The sequence below is a fragment of the Pseudonaja textilis genome, chromosome Z, assembly GCF_049901715.1.
Source record: "Pseudonaja textilis isolate UNSWEBS1 chromosome Z, rPseTex1.2, whole genome shotgun sequence".
Taxonomy (NCBI): Eukaryota; Metazoa; Chordata; class Lepidosauria; order Squamata; family Elapidae; genus Pseudonaja; species Pseudonaja textilis.
In genome coordinates this window covers 111477204-111496861 of record NC_142008.1, presented here as the reverse complement: position 1 = coordinate 111496861, position 19658 = coordinate 111477204, and the positions used below count along the sequence as shown (strand labels likewise).

The 19658-nt window shown below is 41.5% G+C and overlaps 1 protein-coding gene and 1 pseudogene across 1 annotated transcript; one reads left to right on the top strand and one right to left on the bottom strand.

The window, feature by feature from the left end:
* Positions 1 to 15091, bottom strand: part of LOC113453305 (olfactory receptor 5V1-like) — a 104772-nt pseudogene extending 89681 nt beyond the window's left edge.
* LOC148124261 (olfactory receptor 10AG1-like) lies at positions 1420 to 4009 on the top strand. The gene is made up of 2 exons (XM_087917857.1): positions 1420 to 2327; positions 3903 to 4009. Exons 1-2 carry the CDS (start codon positions 1420 to 1422, stop codon positions 3934 to 3936), a joined length of 942 nt encoding a protein of 313 aa, XP_087773983.1. The 3' UTR covers positions 3937 to 4009.
* Positions 15092 to 19658: the final 4567 nt, after the last annotated feature.

Below are 19658 nucleotides of genomic sequence, written 5' to 3'. Positions count from 1 at the left end.
TACAACACTTCTTCCTTCGACCTACCATCCTTGTATAATATAATATAATATAATATAATATAATATAATATAATATAATATAATATAATATAATATAATATAATATAATATATAATTTTTTTATTTTTTTATTTTTACAAACATATCATTGTGTGAACAGTGTGGCACCACAGTGTCTTACATTTTAAAACAAAGATGACAATATTCTTCATATTTAATACTGTTAACAATCTTATAATATTTAATATTAATACACATAGTTTGTTAAATTATAATCTATCATTCTTTGATTATTCACCATTTCAACATCTTATTTCTGTGTCAATCTCCATATTCTAAATATTACTCTTTTAACTGAAAATAAAATATTATTAATCATATTTGTGGTATTAAACACTTATGTAATTCTAATAATAATTCATATTAAGCTATAATCTTCTACTATTTATCCCCTTTCTGATTTTTAATTATGCCACTATTATTATTTTTTTAAACATCCCCTTTCTAGTAACATTTTACAACTTACTTATTACAAATAAAATAGTATTCATCATATCTATGTTTGACAAGTTATATAATTCAAATAATAGTACAGTTGTTTTTATTAAGTTATAATCTCCCAACTCAGCCCAGAAATAAAAGGGATAAAAGGCCACTTATTTTGTTTTTAAAAAATTAAAGGATGTATTATATTCCCCTTGCATGGTGATTTTGTTTGCAGTGAATGATCACTCCTTGTAGGTTATGGCATTACTGACTTAAGGGAAACTATTCTGTTGCAATATCATTATAAACTTCAAAGTTTACTTCCAGTTAGTAGCTGCTTCCTGGTTAAGTGGTTTCACTGGATTTTCCAACTCTGATCTACAGAATCCTTCCCCTAAGGTCCATCCCCTAAGGTGAATCCTCAGGCTTCTCTCAGGAGATCTCATTCGAGAACAAACTTCTCTCCTGTCTCTAAAATTTCTGGTCCTCTAGGAGTCAACTGATTTTAAAGGTGCCTTCACAGTCTTTGATGTTGCCAGAAGCAAAATATCTGCAAATATGAAATACATTTTCCAGGAAAAGGGATAGATGAAGAGTCATGTATGGCATGGAAATTTTAGAGCTTTGAATCACCAGTGAATATTAGTACACCTTCAGTTTTTCAGAAGGCAAAATATTCCATTTTCCTAAAAATATCAGAAAAAAATGAAAAGTAATATTATTGCTTACTACTTTCCCTAAGATCATGTTTGGTGGGTTGGTTCTTCATTTGTGCAACATTACTGAAAGTTTTATTCAGCTAACTTGCTAGTAGGAGTATAAGGAAACAAGGTCTGGTTTTCAAGGATAATAAGCCTATTTCCTTGTTAAGGACTGCTTGATTCTTTAATTAATTATCCTCTTGTGTTCTCAGGCTTTCATCTTGATGATACCATGAAAAAAGACAACCAATCCTGTTTGGATGAGATCGATCTTCTAGGCTTCTCTGATTTCCAGTCCATGCGAGAGCTTCTCTTTTGCCTGGTTCTAATGTTCTATCTCATGACTTTGATGGGAAACAGTCTGATTTTGATCCTCATCATTCTCAATCCTACCCTTCACACCCCAATGTACTTCTTCCTCTGGAACTTATCCTTTTTGGAAATTGGCTATACCTCCACCATCAGCCCAAAGATGTTAATGATTCTTGTCTCAGAAAACCGGACTATATCCTTTTGGGGCTGTGGTTGTCAAATGTGTTTCTTTATTCTCTTTGGTCTTGCTGAATGTTGTCTTCTTTGTGTCATGTCATATGACCGCTATGTTGCCATTTGCAAACCCTTGCAATACCCATATATTATGAAATACAGGAAATGTGCTATGTTTGCTGCTGTATCATGGGCCGTTGGTGTTTTTGTGAGTTTGGGACAATCTGTTTCTATCTTCACCCTTCCCTTCTGTAGATCAAATAGAATCAACCATTTCTTCTGTGACATTAAGCATGTTCTAAAATTGGCTTCCACTGATACCTATAAGGATGAATTGGCCATTGCCATACTAACAACTCTAATTATCTTGACACCCCTTTTGTTCATCCTTTTTTCCTACATCCTGATCATCTCCACTATTCTCAACATGCCTGGGGCCAAAAACAGAAGCAAAGCATTTTCCACTTGTTCCTCACATCTCACCGTAGTCTGCATTTTCTATGGAACTGGAATTGTTACCTACATTCGTCCCAACTCAGAATACGCCATGGACAGAAGCAGATTCCTTGGCCTGCTCTATACAGTGTTGACCCCAAGCCTGAATCCCCTCATTTATAGCTTAAGGAATAAAGAGATAAAAGCTGCTTTCAAGAAGTTTGTAGCACGGAAGCAGGCCTCTTTTATGGGATAATCTTAGTATATCCAGGTAAAATCTCTTCAAAACAATGAGGTTGTTGTACACATATTTATGGATTACAACAGACCTCTGAGGAAGAGTCCTGAAAGGTATCCTAAGTTCATTATTGTAGAATATGCAGAATTCAAATAAAAGATTGGTTACCCATCTGCTTAGAACATCTGCAAAAAGGGGAGGCAACAGAATGCACATGAAAAGTTATTTCAAAGATTATAAAATTTTTGCTTCAATATTGGCAGAAAGACTTAAAAAATATTTAAATAACTTTATTCATTCTGATCAAAATGGATTTCTGCCAAAGAGACAAATCAAGGATAATATAAGAGTAATTTTGGATACCTTGGAATACTATGGGGCACACCCTGAAAAACAAATGGCTTTGATATCTCTGGATGCACAAAAGGCATTTGATAATATGAATTGGCGATTCGTGTTGTTATTATTATTTATGTTATTATATTATTATGACTTGGTTGTTATCTTAGAAGACCCTTTAGAAACAGCACCAAAATTATTGGAACAGATAGAGGCATATGGCAAGGTGGCTGGTTTGAAAATAAACAAAGATAAGACAAAAGGAAGAATTGGCAGATCTATTGAAAATTCAAGTCACGAATAAGATTTCAGTATTTGGGGATACATTTCACAGCAAGATTTAGTACATTAAAAGAGAACAATTATATTAAACTTAAGCAGCAGATAGCGCTTGATTGGCGAAATGGGAAAATCTACAATTGTCATTAATAGGGACAATTTCAACAATCAAGATGAATATATTACCCAGAATTCTATATTTGTTCCAAACAATTCCAATTAGGCTTGAAAAAGACTATTTTGAAGATTTAAATAAAATTGTGTTGAAATATATATGGCAAGGTAAGAAAGCGAGAATAAAGTTGAAACTTTTGCAAGATGCTAGAATTAGAGGAGGATTTGGTTTGCCTAATTGGGAGTTGTATTACCAAGCTACAAACGATATGGGTCAAGGAATGGATAACATTAAGAAATACTAGATTGTTCACATTAGAAGGACATGATTTGTTGTTGGGGTGGCACGCTTTTTTATGGTACAAGGGAACTAAAATACGGGGATATTTTAGAAGACATCATAAATGGGAGTCTTTGTGGTTAAATTGGGAGAAGACTAAAAGACAATGTTATTTGAAAATTCCAGACTGGTTATTGACTATTGAAGCATTTTCTTATCCTATAATATACAAGAAGGAACAAACAGTTAGATATGGGGAAATGTTGAATGAAAAGGGTGAACTTAAATCGATGCAAAATCTAGAGGATCAAGGTATAAAGATGAATTGATTTTCATATGCACAAATACATTCTAGGTATGATAAAGATCTCAAAACAGAAGGATTCTATGATAAATTGACTGACTTAGATAAGATTTTGACAGGTATTGATGAAAAGGTGATTAAGAAACTACGGATATTTATTAGAAATTAAACTAGAAGAATAACAAGTTAAAGAAACTATGATTGCTTGGGGGAAGAATTCTGGATATGGGATTGATTTAGAGAAATGGCAAAAATTGTGGTCTCAAAATTATAAAATGACAATGTCAACAGCATATAAAGAAAATTTGTATAAGATGTTTTACAGGTGGCATTTTCCCCCGATAAGAATAGCAAGAATGTTCAAGAACAAATCTGAAAAATGTTGGAAATGTCATCAGATACCTGGCTCACATTACCATATGTGGTGGACCTGTGCTGATACTAGAAAATACTGGACTAAAATCCACATGTGGTTGGAAAAAATGACCAAAAAAATTGAACAAAATGGTTGTCCAATCTCTTCTTAAAAACTTCCTGTGATGGAGTGCCCACAACTGCTAGAGGCAAGTTGTTCAACCGATTAATTGTTCTAAGTCAGGAAATTCCTCCTTAGTTCTAAGTTGATTGTCTCCTTTGTCAGTTTCTCTCCATTGCTTCTTGCCCTGCCTTCAGGTGTTTTGGAGAATAGGTTGACCCCCTCTTCTTTGTGGCAGCCCCTAAGATATTGGAACATTGCTTTCATGTCACCGCCTAGTCCTTCTTTTCACTAGACTAGACATACCCAGTTCCTCCATATGTTTGTCTTCAGTCCTCTGGTCTTCTTTTTTGCTCTTCTCTGCACTCTTTCTATAGTCTCAACCTCTTTTTTATATTGTGGTGACCAAAACTGGATGCAGTTTTCCAAGTGTGGTCTTGGTTAGTGTACAACTTGACAGACAAGTTGAAAGTCGGATGATATAAAAAGCAGAGAAAAGTAAGGAGATTATCAGTATCTATATAAACCAGAAGGAAAGAGAGTCTGGTAAATATGATAATTCATCAAGCATTTGGAATAAAGCACAAAGGAATTTGGATAATGTATTTCTTCAAGAGAAGCAAGGGTCTTCATACAAGGTTATTCTTAATGCTTTAATCCTTCAGAAATAACTGATCCTCTGAATAAAGGTGATAGAATATAATGAGCCTTATGCTCCATTCAGCTTCTCTTGAGTTTTTACATATTTTGGAGTGGAACTGCAAAAAAACAGATAAAGGTAAAGGTTCCCTTCACACATACGTGCTAGTCGTTTCCGGTTCTAGGGGGTGGTGCTCATCTCTGTTACAAAGCCAAAGAGCCAGAGCTGTCCGAAGACATCTCATGGACATGTGGCCAGCATGACTAATTGCTGAAGGCGCATGGAACACTGTTACCTTCCCAGCAAAAGTGGCACCTATTTTTCTACTTGCATTTTTACATGCTTTCGAACTGCTAGGTTGGCAAAAGCTGGGACAAATAACGGCAGCTCACTCCGTTACGTGGTGCTAGGGATTCAAACTGCCGATCTTTCTGATTGAAAAGAACAAAAAAACAGGAAACAGCAATATAAGATCCCTTTGGCATATAATCTTTTTTATTTTTGATTGGGGCACTGGGATTTTTCAAGTATATCTATTCATCTCCCAAACAGATGAGATTTGCTTTCATGGAATTGAACAAATGTCACAAAACCCTTCTAATTCCCAATGCAAAAGAAAGACCTAAAGAAAATATTTTAATTAACTTCTATGATGTAAATTAATGATGTAAACCAAGGACTTTTGAACATGGCCACTTTAAAATGAGTGAACTTTAGCTTCCACTTTTTCAAGTTCACATTTCTTAAAGTAGCCAAATTTGGAAAATACTGATGTAAATTAAAAGAATAATATGATTCATGCAAGACTTTGAAAGTCTGAAAAAATCTTACAGGATTCAGAGTCAAGAACTATGCTTTAAAACCCTATTTTTAGACTTATTTTTGTCTCTCATCATTCTATGTGATTTGTTTTCCTGTAAATATTATGTCTTATCATTATACTCTTTTTTTTTTTTCAAAGTAAAATTTTATTAGTCATATTTCAAATTAAAACACTGCATTTACACTCATTACAGCGTTCAGCTTACGGTATTCACTCATATTGACATAATTGTTACTATTCTATTATGTTATATAGTTTTTTCCTACTTTTAACTTATAACAATATTTACAAATATATATACAATACGTCCCCATTTTACTATATCTCCTATATCTCCTTCATGTAACAACTTTACATCTCTTCTCTAACCACTGGTACGATACATTCCAGATCTTATAGTATTCCATTTCTTCTCTGTCTTTTAACTCCATAGTTAACCTATCCATCTCTGCACACTCAAGAATCTTTCTTATGACCATTATGTCAGAGGGAGTGTTATCTTGTTTCCAATTTTGAGTGAAGGCAATTCTGGCCATTTTTATTATATGTATCATAATGTATTGCAGGCTTTTGCAGATGTTTTGTTTTAATATGCCCAATAAAAATAGTTCTCCTCTTCTTGAATGTGATCTTGGCACTCTGGATGTTTATCATTGTAGCACTTCTGGCCATCTTGAGACTTCCTGAACAGAAGTATAGAAAGCCTTCTTAGTTGGTACATCCTATTTTATTGTGATGAACTTGAATTATGAGACCATCACTGTCATGTAAAAATTATTCCCAGATTATCATTCTGCAGAATTCCCCAGAGCAGAATTTTCTACATATACTAAGAACACAGTATAGGGTATGTGTTTTTAATCCCATCATATACAACTCCTTAAGAAGAAAACCAGAGGGGTCTTCAAAGTATCTCACATTATAGAAGGAATTTCAGAAGATTCAAAGGCAACCGTTTCATTTTTATTTTATTTTATTTTTTATTGGTCAATTGCTTACAAGATAATAGGTATAAGCAAAAATATAGTTATGAATACATGGATACATATAAGAAAAATAAAAATATATATAAAAGACACAATAGGACAGGGACAGTAGGCACGTTGGCGCGCTTATGCACACCCCCTACAGACCTCTTAGGAAAGGGGTGAGGTCAATAGTAGACAATCTAAGGTTAAAGTTTTGTGGGTTTGGGGAAGAAACCACAGCGTCAGGTAGAGTATTCAAGACATTGACCACTCTGTTGCTGAAGTCCTATTTCCTGCAATCAAGTTTGGTGCAATTAACCTTGAGTTTGTATCTATTGTTTGCTCTTGTGTTGTTATGTTTGAAGCTGAAGTATTGATTGACTGGTAGGACATTGCAATGTATGATTTTACATACTATACTTAGATCGGACCGAAGGCCGTGTAGTTCTAGATTTTCTGGGTCTAGAATTTCAAGTCTGATAGCATAAGGTATTCTGCAACAAGAAGAGGAATGGAGAACTCTTCTTGTGAAATATTTCTGGACTTTCTCAACTGTGTTAATATCAGATATGTAATGTGGGTTCCAGATGAGCAGTATTTGACTATTGGTCTAGCAAATGTTTTGTATGCTCTAGTTATTAGTATAATATTACCAGAGAAAAAGTTGTTGTGTAGTCTTAACAACATAGATGTCCTTGAAAAGGAGCCCCTATCAGTGCAACCCAGGGCCTTCAGATGAACCTCATGCCTTCAAAATATTTCCCATTTGATGGCATCTCAAATAGTATATTTTTCATCAATCTTTTCCCCTCAGTGGTCGAGTGTGCTTTGGACTTTATTTTTATGCTTGTGTCAGTTCTATAAGATGAGAATTATTATATGGCTGGTCACCAATAATATAATTTTAGACTGGGACTTCTGGAATCAAGGACCAAAGACATCCCATATTACGGTTTAGCAATTTGACCTAAATTTTGCCCTTTTGTTATCCTCTAACTTTATTTTCTGTTCTTCTCTGAGGAAACTGTTTTGTTGTCTTTATTGTAAAAGAATGCAAAATGAATTGAGAAATGGAACTGATAATGTTCTAATCTGCCAAACTTCACTCTCCAGGGGATAAGTATGTCATATTTTGTATTCTTTCCTTTCTACAAAAATCATGTAATAAACAATATTTGGAAGCTACCTTACACTTTATTCATTGATGCATCAGGTTAATATTATTCATGCAATATCCTTTAGTTTGGTTTTGTTATTATTCAAAGAGATTTAAAATTATGATGCATAGACTCTTTTAAAATAGTTAATTCCTTTAGATATAATCAATCAACAAGATATATATGTAAGCATTAATTCATAGCTTGTCACTTTTTGGAAACGAAGTCACACGGAACTTTTGTGACTTGTGAAGAATAGTAGCCGGGTGAGATTTGAACAAGGGAAACTGGAATAGAAAATGAACATATCCAGGAAAAAGAAAAAAATTATCTCACTGCTTTTTAAAAAAATCCTTTTATTCACCCTCCCTTATAGTGTTAAAATCCGTGGTAGGATTCAAAAAAATTTACTACCAATTCTATAGACATGGCAGAGGAAGGATATGTAAAATCTCCAGTCTGTGGTATTTGCCAGTTCTTCAAACTACTCAAAATTTCTGCTACTAGTTCTCCAGAACTGGTCAGAACCTGCTGAATTGAAATTACCAATTACCACCCTTATCAGTTTATGAAAATTTTCCAGTCTTTTAAAATTCCACAGCCAGACATATGTCTCATCCTTCACTGACAAGTCCATTAAATACATGTTTTACACATCTAGAGATGGGAAAATTACAATTCTGGTGTCACAACTATGACAATGTTGCTAGCTGGAGGATATTGGATCTCCCTTCATAGGAGTGTTCTGTCTCCACCATTACTTACGGAAATCTGGATCATCCTCAAACATCTGGCAAGGGTTATACATCCATCTTTGCCCAACTTGGCCTTCTCAGCAGCTTTTGATATTCTCCTGGATTAACTCAGAGGACCAGGGATGGACAGCACCATGTTGTGCTGGTTCATCTCCTTCCTTCCTGGTCAATTCTAGTTGCTGGTGATCGGGGGAGAAGGATCCCATCCTTGGTCCCTACTATGTGGAGTGCCACAGGGTACATGCTTTCTCCATTCCTATCACAGAATGTGACAACTCGCTGCCAGAAAATGTAACAATTGTATTTAATTATTTAAAATAAATAATAGATTGTTTTAATTTTTGCCATTGACATTTCACTCTGTCCCTTCTTTTGCGTCCTTTTTAAAATGATTTTATTCTGCCATTTCTTTGACATTAGTGAAACTCTTGTCCCGCAGTTGTCCTCTGGCAACTTGGATGTGGCAAGTTGTCTCATAGTGAGTTGGCCATGGTGAATTGGTCATGGCGAGTTGGCTGTGGTGAATTGTCATAGACCCTTCCAATGAGGCCATTGAATAACCTCATCCATCACCATGGGTTGAGGCAGCATCAGTTCATTAGATAAAACCCGTTTCTACTTTTTGTCTGAAAACTGATGGCGGGAGCCCGGCTAAACCAAAGTAATCCCCACATCAGGTAGGGAATATGGGAAGTTGTAGCTCGAGGGCAATGGAAGAGACCCCCTTGGATAAATTACTTGAGGCTTGGGACAAAAGGCAAGTGCTTGTCCTAACTGGAATGAATAGAAAGGAAGTGAAAAGAATTTGCAAAAAGTGGGCTAGCAAAAAGTGGGCTTTATTGTGAGATGACACGGGTAGACAAATTTGGCCTGATAGTGGTACTTTAGATTATAAAACCCTGAAAGCACTTAGAACATGCATTAAGCCCAGCCAAATACCCTATTGGTACTGCTGGGCTGAAATTGTTAGGACCAAAGACCTGACCGAGAAAAGAAAGAAAGAAAAACCTGAAACCCATTTCAGGGAAGGGAATACTGAGGCACAGATTATGGCTCCCCTTTTAAGCAAGCCAGTGCCAGGCAGAAATAGGGGACAACTAGAATATGTTTTTACCCACACTCCCTTCTCTGCCTCTGACCTAGTCATCTGGACAAAGGATACCCCAGCTTTCAGGGCTGATCCTCAAACAGTTATTAAAACCCTGAAATCTATCATAGACAGCTATAATCCATCCTGGGGTGACATGACTCAGCTGTTACAAGTCTTTCTAATGAAAGACGAACTATTAAAACTGTTTGAAAACAAAAACAAAAACAATCCAAATAGCCAAACCACCAACTATCCCTGGTCAGGCAGCCCCAGCCCGCATCGCATGGCCAATACATCGCCCTGACTGGGACTATAATGATACCAATCAATGGGACAAATACACTAGAGCAAAAGATAATTTACTAGCTCTAGAAGAAATAAGAAAAAAACCTTTTAAACTAGTCTGAATTTCAAAAGAAACAACACAAAGGGAAAAGGAAAACCCTGATGCCTTTTGGGTCCGCCTGTCAGAAGCAGCTACTGCATATGCCCACCTAGACCTTAGCTGCCTGAAGGACCAAAGGATTTTAACTTCAGCCTTCGTGGATCAGTCCACCTTAGATATTAAAGAACATTTCCACTGCTTCATCTCTAACTGGCCAACCTTAGACATAGCAGAGTTGCGCAGGATTGCTAACTTTGTCTATGATCAAAGAGACAAATTGAAAGAGGAAGAGAAAGATAGAAAGACATGAATAGAAAGACTGGAAGACTTAAAAAAAATGTTTGCTGTAATGAAACATGATGCCAGACAAATGCCAGGTAAAACCCCCTATAATTCAAAGAAATGCTAGCATTGCGATAAAGCAGGATGGTTGCAAGGCAAATGTCAGCATTGTTATAGGTGCAGACAGGAAGGTCATTACAGCAGGCAATGTAGGCAACACCCCTCCTGCAACCGGTATCACCCACCACCTAGGAACATGAGGCCAGCCAATAATCCAGTCCATTACACTGAGCAACAAAGTTTCAGTCATCAGGCACCACCCAGCGCTCCCTTTCCTCCAATAAATAATAACAATAGACATCAATGGGAGCAAAGGAGAGAACAAGATTTACCCCCTTCTTGACTAGAACATGACAATGAAAGCACTGAATTCATGGCTACCTTGAACAGGCTGGCTATTGTCGCAGCGAGCGACCGGTCCATTGTTCCGCCTGCATTCTTTCGCTGCCTATGGAATTCCCCACAGGGAAGAAGTTTAGAGGGACCCTCGCAAGGGTGAATACCAATAACAGACACCAGACATCCGATTGTTTTCATAGGAGGGAGCACTTCACACCCGGGGCAGATGGATTGACCCAGGCAGCAGCAGCCGCAGCAGGAGGAGGGGGAGGAGGAGAAGGAGGGGGAGCCCCGGGTGCTCTGCACAAACCTCATTTATTATCTTCTTTCAAGCGGGTGGGGGAGCACACAGGGGGTAGCAGAGTTTTACCTTATATGGAAGAAGATCATAAACAAAGAACAAAGAACAAAGTATGTGATAGTTTGCAAGCTTGCAAATATGCTTATCATCCTGGGCTAACGTGTCCTGGGATGGAAAGTAACAACAGTCAGTGTTTCGTGATCATATTGAAACATTTTGCAGTTGGCTAAAACAAGGTCATTAGATACGTGCAAACATCCCTGTATCCGTGTTTGACAATGTCTGCTTAATGGTGGAATAGCCACAGGCTATCCCCCTAGAAAATGGCCCAGAAGGGGAACCCATTGTCACCATTCTTATAGGAGGAAAGAAATACAATTGCTTAGTTGATACTGGAGCCACCTCCTCATTACTGAACCACCATATAAAGCTTCAGTGGCTGAAGGGGCTCGGGATAGCATAATGGGAGTGGGGGGAGGAATAATCCCTGTAGAATTTACCCACAACCTACCAGTAGAACTAGGACCTTTCACAGTAGACCATGCATTTATTATTTTCCTCCAGTCCCCACTGTCTCTACTAGGAAGGGATCTCCTATGTAAAATGGGAGCTACCATAACACGTGGAAAACAGGGGCTGCAATTGGAAATCCCAGGAAAAGGCACACACAAGACAATCATGCTGATAACCAGCAACACAGGGCTTCATGAAGATTTTAAAAGCCTGCCATCCTCCTTATGAGGCTGGGATGCATCAGAAGTGGGGCTACTTAAAGGAGCCATGGAGAGAGCAAACAAAGAGGTGAAGACCCTATGGGCAAACTCTGTCAGGAGACACACCTCTCCTGGCCACAAGTGCTCCCAATTGCCCTCTTTTATTTCAGAACCAGACCAAGACAAGATATAGGTATTTTCCCCTCCTTTGAGATCCTTTTTGGTCACACACCCCCCATACCCTACTAGGATCCTCATTCTCAGCCTAGATCCTCATTCCCTTTGCTTAGATAGGGGGGATAGGGTTCTCTCTTCTTATCTTACAGCCCTGCAAAAGAGACTACAGACCCTCTGGACCCAGAGTGCGCTGACACAGACCTTACCCCTGGAAGAAGCCCTGCATCCATATGAGCCAGGAGATTGGGTGTGGATCAAGTTCTTCACCAGAACCTCCCCTCTACAACCCAGGTGGAAAGGACCCTACCAAGTTTTACTGACTACACACACCGCCATAAAGGTTTGCAGAATGAGACTCTTGGCTACATTGGACACATGCAAAGCCAGCAGTCATAGACCATAGCCAAACTCCACCACAATCAATCCCACCCATCAAACTCAAGAAAGATCGGGACACAGATCAATGGACGCTTGCAGCATTCTTCAACACTGTTGAACCACACCACTGTGAGGAACCAAGTGCAAATGTTGCATTACACAAAACTGGACTCCCGGGTGCTGAGTTATAAACTATTGTTTTTTAATTTTTTGTCTCACCTTCTCCATTTTTTCCCTTTTCATCATATTTTTTTTTAACAAAAAGGACTTTAACCATACCTTACTCATAATTTTTTGATACTTGACCTTTTACATTTTTTTATATTGCTATTAAAAAAAAAAAAAAGAGGAGGGGGGAGGAAGGGAAGAAAAGAAATCTAGCAATGGGGAACATGAAATGCAATATATTCTATGTATTATTATCTGTAATAATTGTAACATTTGTAACACAAGAAACTGCGCTCCTGGAACCAAAGCTTATCCCAGAGAAAGGAAAACATATGGGAATGTTTAGCAAGAGAACTTTTGCTTAGCAGGAGGGAAATCATAATGTCACTGGGTGCAGCACACCTAGGGTCACAGAATGCACCAGTCTTAGCAACACAGAACTAAAATGCAACTATACAGAGACCATATCATTTTCATATAGTTACCTGAAGCTCCCACCAGGATGGTTTTTCCTTTGTGGCTTAAAAGCCTACTCATACCTTCCTGCAAATGCCACAAATGGCCCCTGCACCTTGGGAAGGTTAACCATGCTTATGCCATCCTTACAGAGACGACACAGGAGAGCCTTCCAAACCCTAGACTCAGACTGTGATTCCAAAGTCTCCCTTCCCACAAAAACAGAATACATCTCATTGGCAATATCCTTGGTAGGGGTACCTGGATTGGCAGTGCAAAATTCTAAAAATTTGAATAGACTAGCATGTACCCTGGCAAAAAAGCTTGAATTTGACCTCCCATGCCCTGGATGCCCTTAACAGAGAACTGAGGGAGGTCAGAGAAGCCACCTTGGAGAATAGGGCAGCAATAGGCTTCCTTCTCTTGAAGCACAACTATGGCTGTGAAAAATTCCAAGGGATGTGTTGCCTAATCTGGACGAAACCTCAGAACTCGTAGGGAGGGACATCCACCACCTGAAAGAGCTATCTCAGAATATTGGTCAGGAGCAATCATTCCTGGACTTTTCATGGCTCTTCTCATGGATGCCAGATTTCCATTGGCTCAAAATCTTTATAACAACCACAGTCACCATTTGTGTCTTTGGAGCCCTCATGTGTTGCCTCTGTCTGTGTACCACCCTGCCTTAGCTGCCTAAAGGCCTGTATTCCCTCTCAGAAGAGAAAATTAAAGGGGAGACAGGCAGCTATGATAATGATCCAGATTGATCACAAATAACAAGTATACCCAGACATTCAATCAGAGACCACCCTTTAAAAAAAAAAAATGAAGGATTGTGGAAAGGGAACTTCATGAGGACAGTGGTGACACCCAAGCAGGAAAAGCCCAAAGGGAACATCAGGCCAGTCATAAAACAAACTTGCATAGGAAAAGAGATTTAATAAAAGGTATTGGAAGAAGCCCCCTAGACAAAAGCCAAGTAATTAAGAAAGCTAGGGAAACAAGAAAAAGAAATCCCTTACAAACAAAAGGTCATGCCAAATCAGCAAAACAAATAGACAAAAGACACGAAATAAATTCCATAGCAGACAGGAGATTGCCACCAAACAAATATAAGAAAACATTAGGATGAAACTGATAATCCAATCAAACCACCCTGCAGAGTTTACCCTCTGGCGGAAATGAAGACAACCCCCTGACAGGATTTAAAACATTAAGAAATACAAACACAAGCACTCACACACAAAAGGAGAAAAGGTATAAAAATCAGGAGTTTATTATACAAAGATGGCTAGCCCCAGGAATGCAGACTTCTTGCTATCTCTTGCCTTCCTGAAGAATAAACCAGCTTCCAAGCAGTTGTCTGTGTCCTTGCACTTTCCCAGCAGGAAAACCGAATCCTCAGAAGAAAGGCATTTTCCAGCCTTTCAACACTATTAAGTGGGATGTGCAGGTAGAAAAGGCCTTACGTTTTCCCTCAGCAGAATGGATCTTCAGAATGTGGCAATGATGTGAGTGTAAGAAATTAAGGTAATTAGAAAAGCCCCCACGCCAAATATGCCACCAACGATGAAGATAACCATCTCAGCCACATAGGTGGAAGCACAGGCTAAAGCCAACATGGGTGGGATGTCACAATAATATTGGTTGACTTTATTTAGTTGGCAGTAAGGAAGCGTGAAGGTCATTACAGTGTGCAACAATGAGTTGAGGAAGCCAGTGACCCACGTCCCGACAGTCATCTGAAGGCAAAGCTCCTTGTTCATGATGACCATGTATCGCAACGCGTTGCATATGGCCACATAGCGGTCATAGGCCATGACGGCCAACAAGAAGACCTCAGTCCCTGCCAAGGCCACCAAGAAGTAGAGTTGTAACACACAGCCAGCAAAGGAGATGGAACTGTTTCCTGTCAAGAGGTTCTCTAGCATCTTGGGCACTGTAGCTGTGGGGCAGAAGATGTCCAGCAAGGAAAGATTACTGAGGAAGAAATACATGGGGTTGTGCAACTGAGAATTAGTTCCTGTGGCAAGAAGGATGGTGCCGTTACCCAGTAATGTGACTAGATAGATAAGCAGAAAGGCCACAAACAAGGAGAAGCGGACGGCTGGCAGATCAGAAAAGTCCAATTAGGATGAATTCCGTCACTGCGGTGACACTCTCCATTTTCCTGCCCATCTCAAAGCTCTCCTGAAAGAGGTTGAAGATAGATCTTCCATCATAAAACATTGAGAACACATAGAGAATTTTGCTATAATCCATGACACCATGGTTAAAAAAGAAAGTAGGTTATCCAGCAACTCCTAAAGAGGTTATCTACTTCCAATTGCCATCCAGTAAGATCAAGCAGTATGATATGGTAAACATGATATACTACAACCTCATTATACAGGCATACCTGTCCAATGTGTTAACATGGGATTGTGTAGCTGAGAATTAGTTCCTATGGCAAAGAGGATGGTGCCGTTGCCCAGTAGTGTGACAAGATAGATCAGCAAAATGATGACAAAGAGAAGCAGACAGCTGGGATGTCTGAAAGTCCCATTAAAATAAACTCTGTCACTTAGGTCTTGCCCTCTGGTCCTTGGCTCATAGGGGAGCATTCTCCCTGTAAGAGATTTAAAGGGGAAAATATGTATAAAATATGAAAAAGTAGGAGACATGAACAATAGAAAGCCATGATGTATTTCTGTTCCAAGAATGGAATACTCCTTTTATTTGTTTTACCGAAAATGGGCTATTTCCCAATCAGGTCCTTCCCAGATGTTCCCTGTTAAGTTCGGGTAATGAGAGGCTGAACCAGGGCATGGGTGCAACAAATACTTTATTAGAATAATAAAGGACTGAACGTGCTTGCCAAGCCTGGAACTGGCTCGCAGCGATCAGCAACTGGAATGGACCTCGCAGCCTGCTTTTATAGCTGGCTGCTGGGGAGAACCAACCAATGAGAGGGGCAACCGCCCCGCAGCGCGAACGGACCTGGGTGGGGAACTTCTTTAAGTTCCAGGGACATAACACCCCTTCCCCAGATGCGTAACACGCATAGTCTTTAAGGTACGCGGGAGGCTTGTGCTGGCGCCAGAACGGTGCAACTCTGGGGAGTTGTCTGGTAGTTCAGAGTCTGCAAGGGAAGGTTGGACCGTGGGATGTCACGAACGTGTTCCTCGGTCAGTGCCGGTTCGGGACTCGTACAGCTGGTTACTGGGGATGTGCTTCCGCTTGGCTGGTTCGGACTGGCTCAGCCATCTGGTGGTCACAATTCGTGTTCGAGCTCCCACTCGGCTGCAGGCGTGAACTGGTCCCGGGATTGGTGCTGATGTGTTGATGCTGAAGCCTCGCACCGGTCTGCAACCATGAGTCACTGCTGACGTGAGTGCCTTGGCGTCTCCGCAGCTGATCCAGGTGCCTTCTCCAGACCCGCCATCCTCCAGTCTGACTCGATACGACCTGGGTCCGGTGATGGCCACGATCTCGCCCGGGATCCACAGAGGGTCTCCAGCGAAGTTCCTCGCGAACACGGGTTCCTGTAAGACAAAATGCCTAACTCCCGACGTGGAAGTGAGGGGAGAGTCAGGGCAGTAATGTGGTGAAGCCTGTCCAATACAGTCCGCAGGCGTCTACCCATCAGGAGTTCAGCCGGGACTTATTAGTGACTGTGCACAGGGTTGAGTGCTGGCTCAGCAAGAAACGGGAGAGTCTGTGGTGCCAGTCTTCCTTGCTGAACCTAGCTAGGGCTTCTTTGGTGGTCCTAACGGCTCTTTCTGCCAATCCGTTACTGGCAGGATGAAAGGGAGCCGTGAAGATGTGGCGGATGCCCAGGTTGGCAGCGGCGCGACTGAACTCGGCCGATGCGAACTGGGGGCCATTGTCGAAACAATTGAGTCTGGAAGCCCGCATGCGTTACGAACAGGCGAGTTAATACCTTGGTAACCGCTTGCGTGGTGGTTGTGGATAGTTGTGCTACGTCAATCCATTTAGAGTAAGAGTCCACGCACCACCAGGAACATTTTGCCGTGCATCGGGCCCGCTAGGTCGATGTGGATCCTGGACCAAGGTGCGCTGGCGCTTTCCCACTTGGTGGGTGTGGCAATTGAGGGGATGGACGGGATTCCTGGCAGGGATGGCAGGAGCTTACCCATCTGATGATGTCATCGTCGAGGCCCGGCCACCATACGTAGCTTCGGCGCCAATGCCTTCATCCTGACGATGCCAGGGTGGCCCTCGTGCAGCGCTCCAGAACTCGGGTATGCAGTGAGGTCGGATGACCACTCATGTGCCCCACAGCAAACATCCCTGCAAACTGGATAACTCCTGTAGGCGGGTCTTAAAAGGCGTGAATTTGGTTTCAACATCACTGCCCGGCCACCCCCTCCTCACCCAGTCCAGTACCTGGGCGATCATTTTGTCTGCCTTGGATTTGGCAGCAATGTCTAGGGCAGTGATGGGGAGGTCCAGTTGGGTGACCTCAAAAATAGCGTGGACTGGGGCAGGATCCTCAGCTGGAGCAGGCAGGGGGCAGCGGCTGAGGGCGTCTGCGTGAGACAATGTTTTCACCTGGACGGTGTATGAGTCTATACGAGTATGCCGCTAGGAAAAGAGTCCACCTCGCATTCTAGGAGACAGGACTTGAGGGGTCTGTTTGTCACCTGCTAGTAGACCCAGGAGAGGCTTTATGATTCGTGACCAGCTCGAAAAAGTGGCCAAAAAGAAATTCATGGAATTTCTTCACAGCTGCGACAGCTGCTAAAGCTTCCTTATCGATTTGGCTATAATTGCGCTCTGTTGCAGAGAGCGTCCTGGAAAAAAAACGATGGGGGCTTGGAGCCATTGGGGAGCCTGTGGCTTAACACTGCCCCAATTCCAAAAGGGGATGCGTCCGCTGCTAGCACTAATGGAAGGTTGGGGTCAAACTGAATGAGGACCGCCCGACGTGAGTAGTGCTTTGATGGCGCAAAAAGCGGAGTCTTCCTTGTGTCCCCAATGCCAAGGCGATTTTTGTCCAAAAGTCTGTGCAGGGTTCCGCCACAGATGCTTTATGGGGCAGGAATGACGCGTAAAAGTTCAATAGCCCCAAGAAGGCCTGAAGTTCCGCTTTGGAGGTTGGAGTGGGTGCCTCGTGAATTGCCTTAACCTTGGACTCCAGGGGGTGAATGCCTGAGGCGCCAATTTTATAACCCAGAAAGTCCACCTGTCTAGTGGCAATGGTACATTTTTCTTTTTTAATTTGAGGCCGTGCTGTCTGAACCTCTCTAACACTGCTCGAACTCTCTGGAAGAGTTGGGGTCTGTCCCTGGCCGAGACTAAGATGTCGTCGAAATAGGGTACTACACCAGGGAGGCCCTGCAAAATCCGCCCCATGAGGGATTGAAAATGCCTGGGGCAACACTTACGCCAAATTGGAGACGCTTGCACCGGAAAGCACCCCTGTGAGTGACAATGGTCTGGAGTTCCGCTGTTTGGTTGTCAACAGGGAACTGTTGATATGCTTGAGACATGTCCAATTTGGCAAAAATGCTGCCAGGTTCAAAAGTGTGTAATAAGTGCTGAATGACGGGCACTGGGTAAGCGCTAACTTGTAAAAATTTATTAATTGTGGTTTTGTAGTCCGAGCAAATTCTCAGGCTACCATCTTTTTGAGGGGTGTGACAATGGGCGTCTCCCATTTGGCGAAATCTGTTGGCTCAATGACCCCTTGTTTTAATAATTTATCCAGTTCCGCATCTAATTTAGGCCAAATAGCGAATGGGACTCTCACGAGATTTTAGCCTGATTGGGACTGCTTGGGGTCGACTGAGAATGAGATAGGGGTACCAAGTTATAACACCCCAGTTCATTGCTGAATACGCCTGAGTAATCAGCGAATAAGGAGTCAGTGTCAGAGGTTGAGACAGCATGGACTCCTGTTAACCCTATGCCGAGATGGGGAAACCAATCAAGCCCCAAGAGTGTGGGGAGATTTCCGTTAACTACCACTAGAGGTAGGTGGCCTTTGAAAGTTTTAAAATTAACAAGAAACTTGCCTCTGCCGATTACAGGAATGTCCTTCCCTGGTAGTCCTTCAGGCTAAACTGGCACTTCTGGAGCCGGTTTCTGGATAGATTGGGCTGTAGTCTCTTGAGGGTGCTCCAAGAGATAATTGAGAGCGCTGACCCCGTGTCAACCTCCATGCGACAAGGTCTACCTTCTAACAAAATGGAGAGAGAGATTTTACTAATGGCATGGCAAGCGTGCTTAGCATGGTGGCGGTACGACAGTTCAATACTTGCCTTTGGGGTCCAGAATGTGAAAAGTAAGGGTGCCTTTGTGCCGAGTTGTGAGCGGCTTGACAGACTCTAGCGATGTGCCCTTTTTGTGGCAAATGTTGCAGGTGGCTCCCTTGAATTTGCAGGTGGTCCTCAGGTGAGATCCACCACAGGATAGGCACAGGTGATGTGCTTGGGTGGACTGACGCTTTCTTGCTTGGCTCCTACCTGCGGGTGTCTGGCGTGGGCGAGGCGGTGGATGTCGGCTGCATCGCTGGGGTCCTCTTCGATGACCACCTCTTCAGAGTGGACTGAAACTGCACTTTGCTTGGAAACAGGCCCTTGGATTTCGGTGGCTGAGTGTGCTGCCAGCTCTGCTGCCAGGGCTTCCTCGGCGGCTTGCGCGAGGTTGAGGTCCTTCTTAGCGAGTAGGCGCCTTTGGAGGTGAAGGTCCTTGACTCCGAGACTAGCTGGTCGAGGAGCATGTCCTCCAGGTAGGTCCCAAACCCACAATGGAGAGCTGCTGTTCTGAGGGCAGCCATGTACTGGTTGATGGTCTCTTTGTCTGATTGCTTCCTCATTCGGAA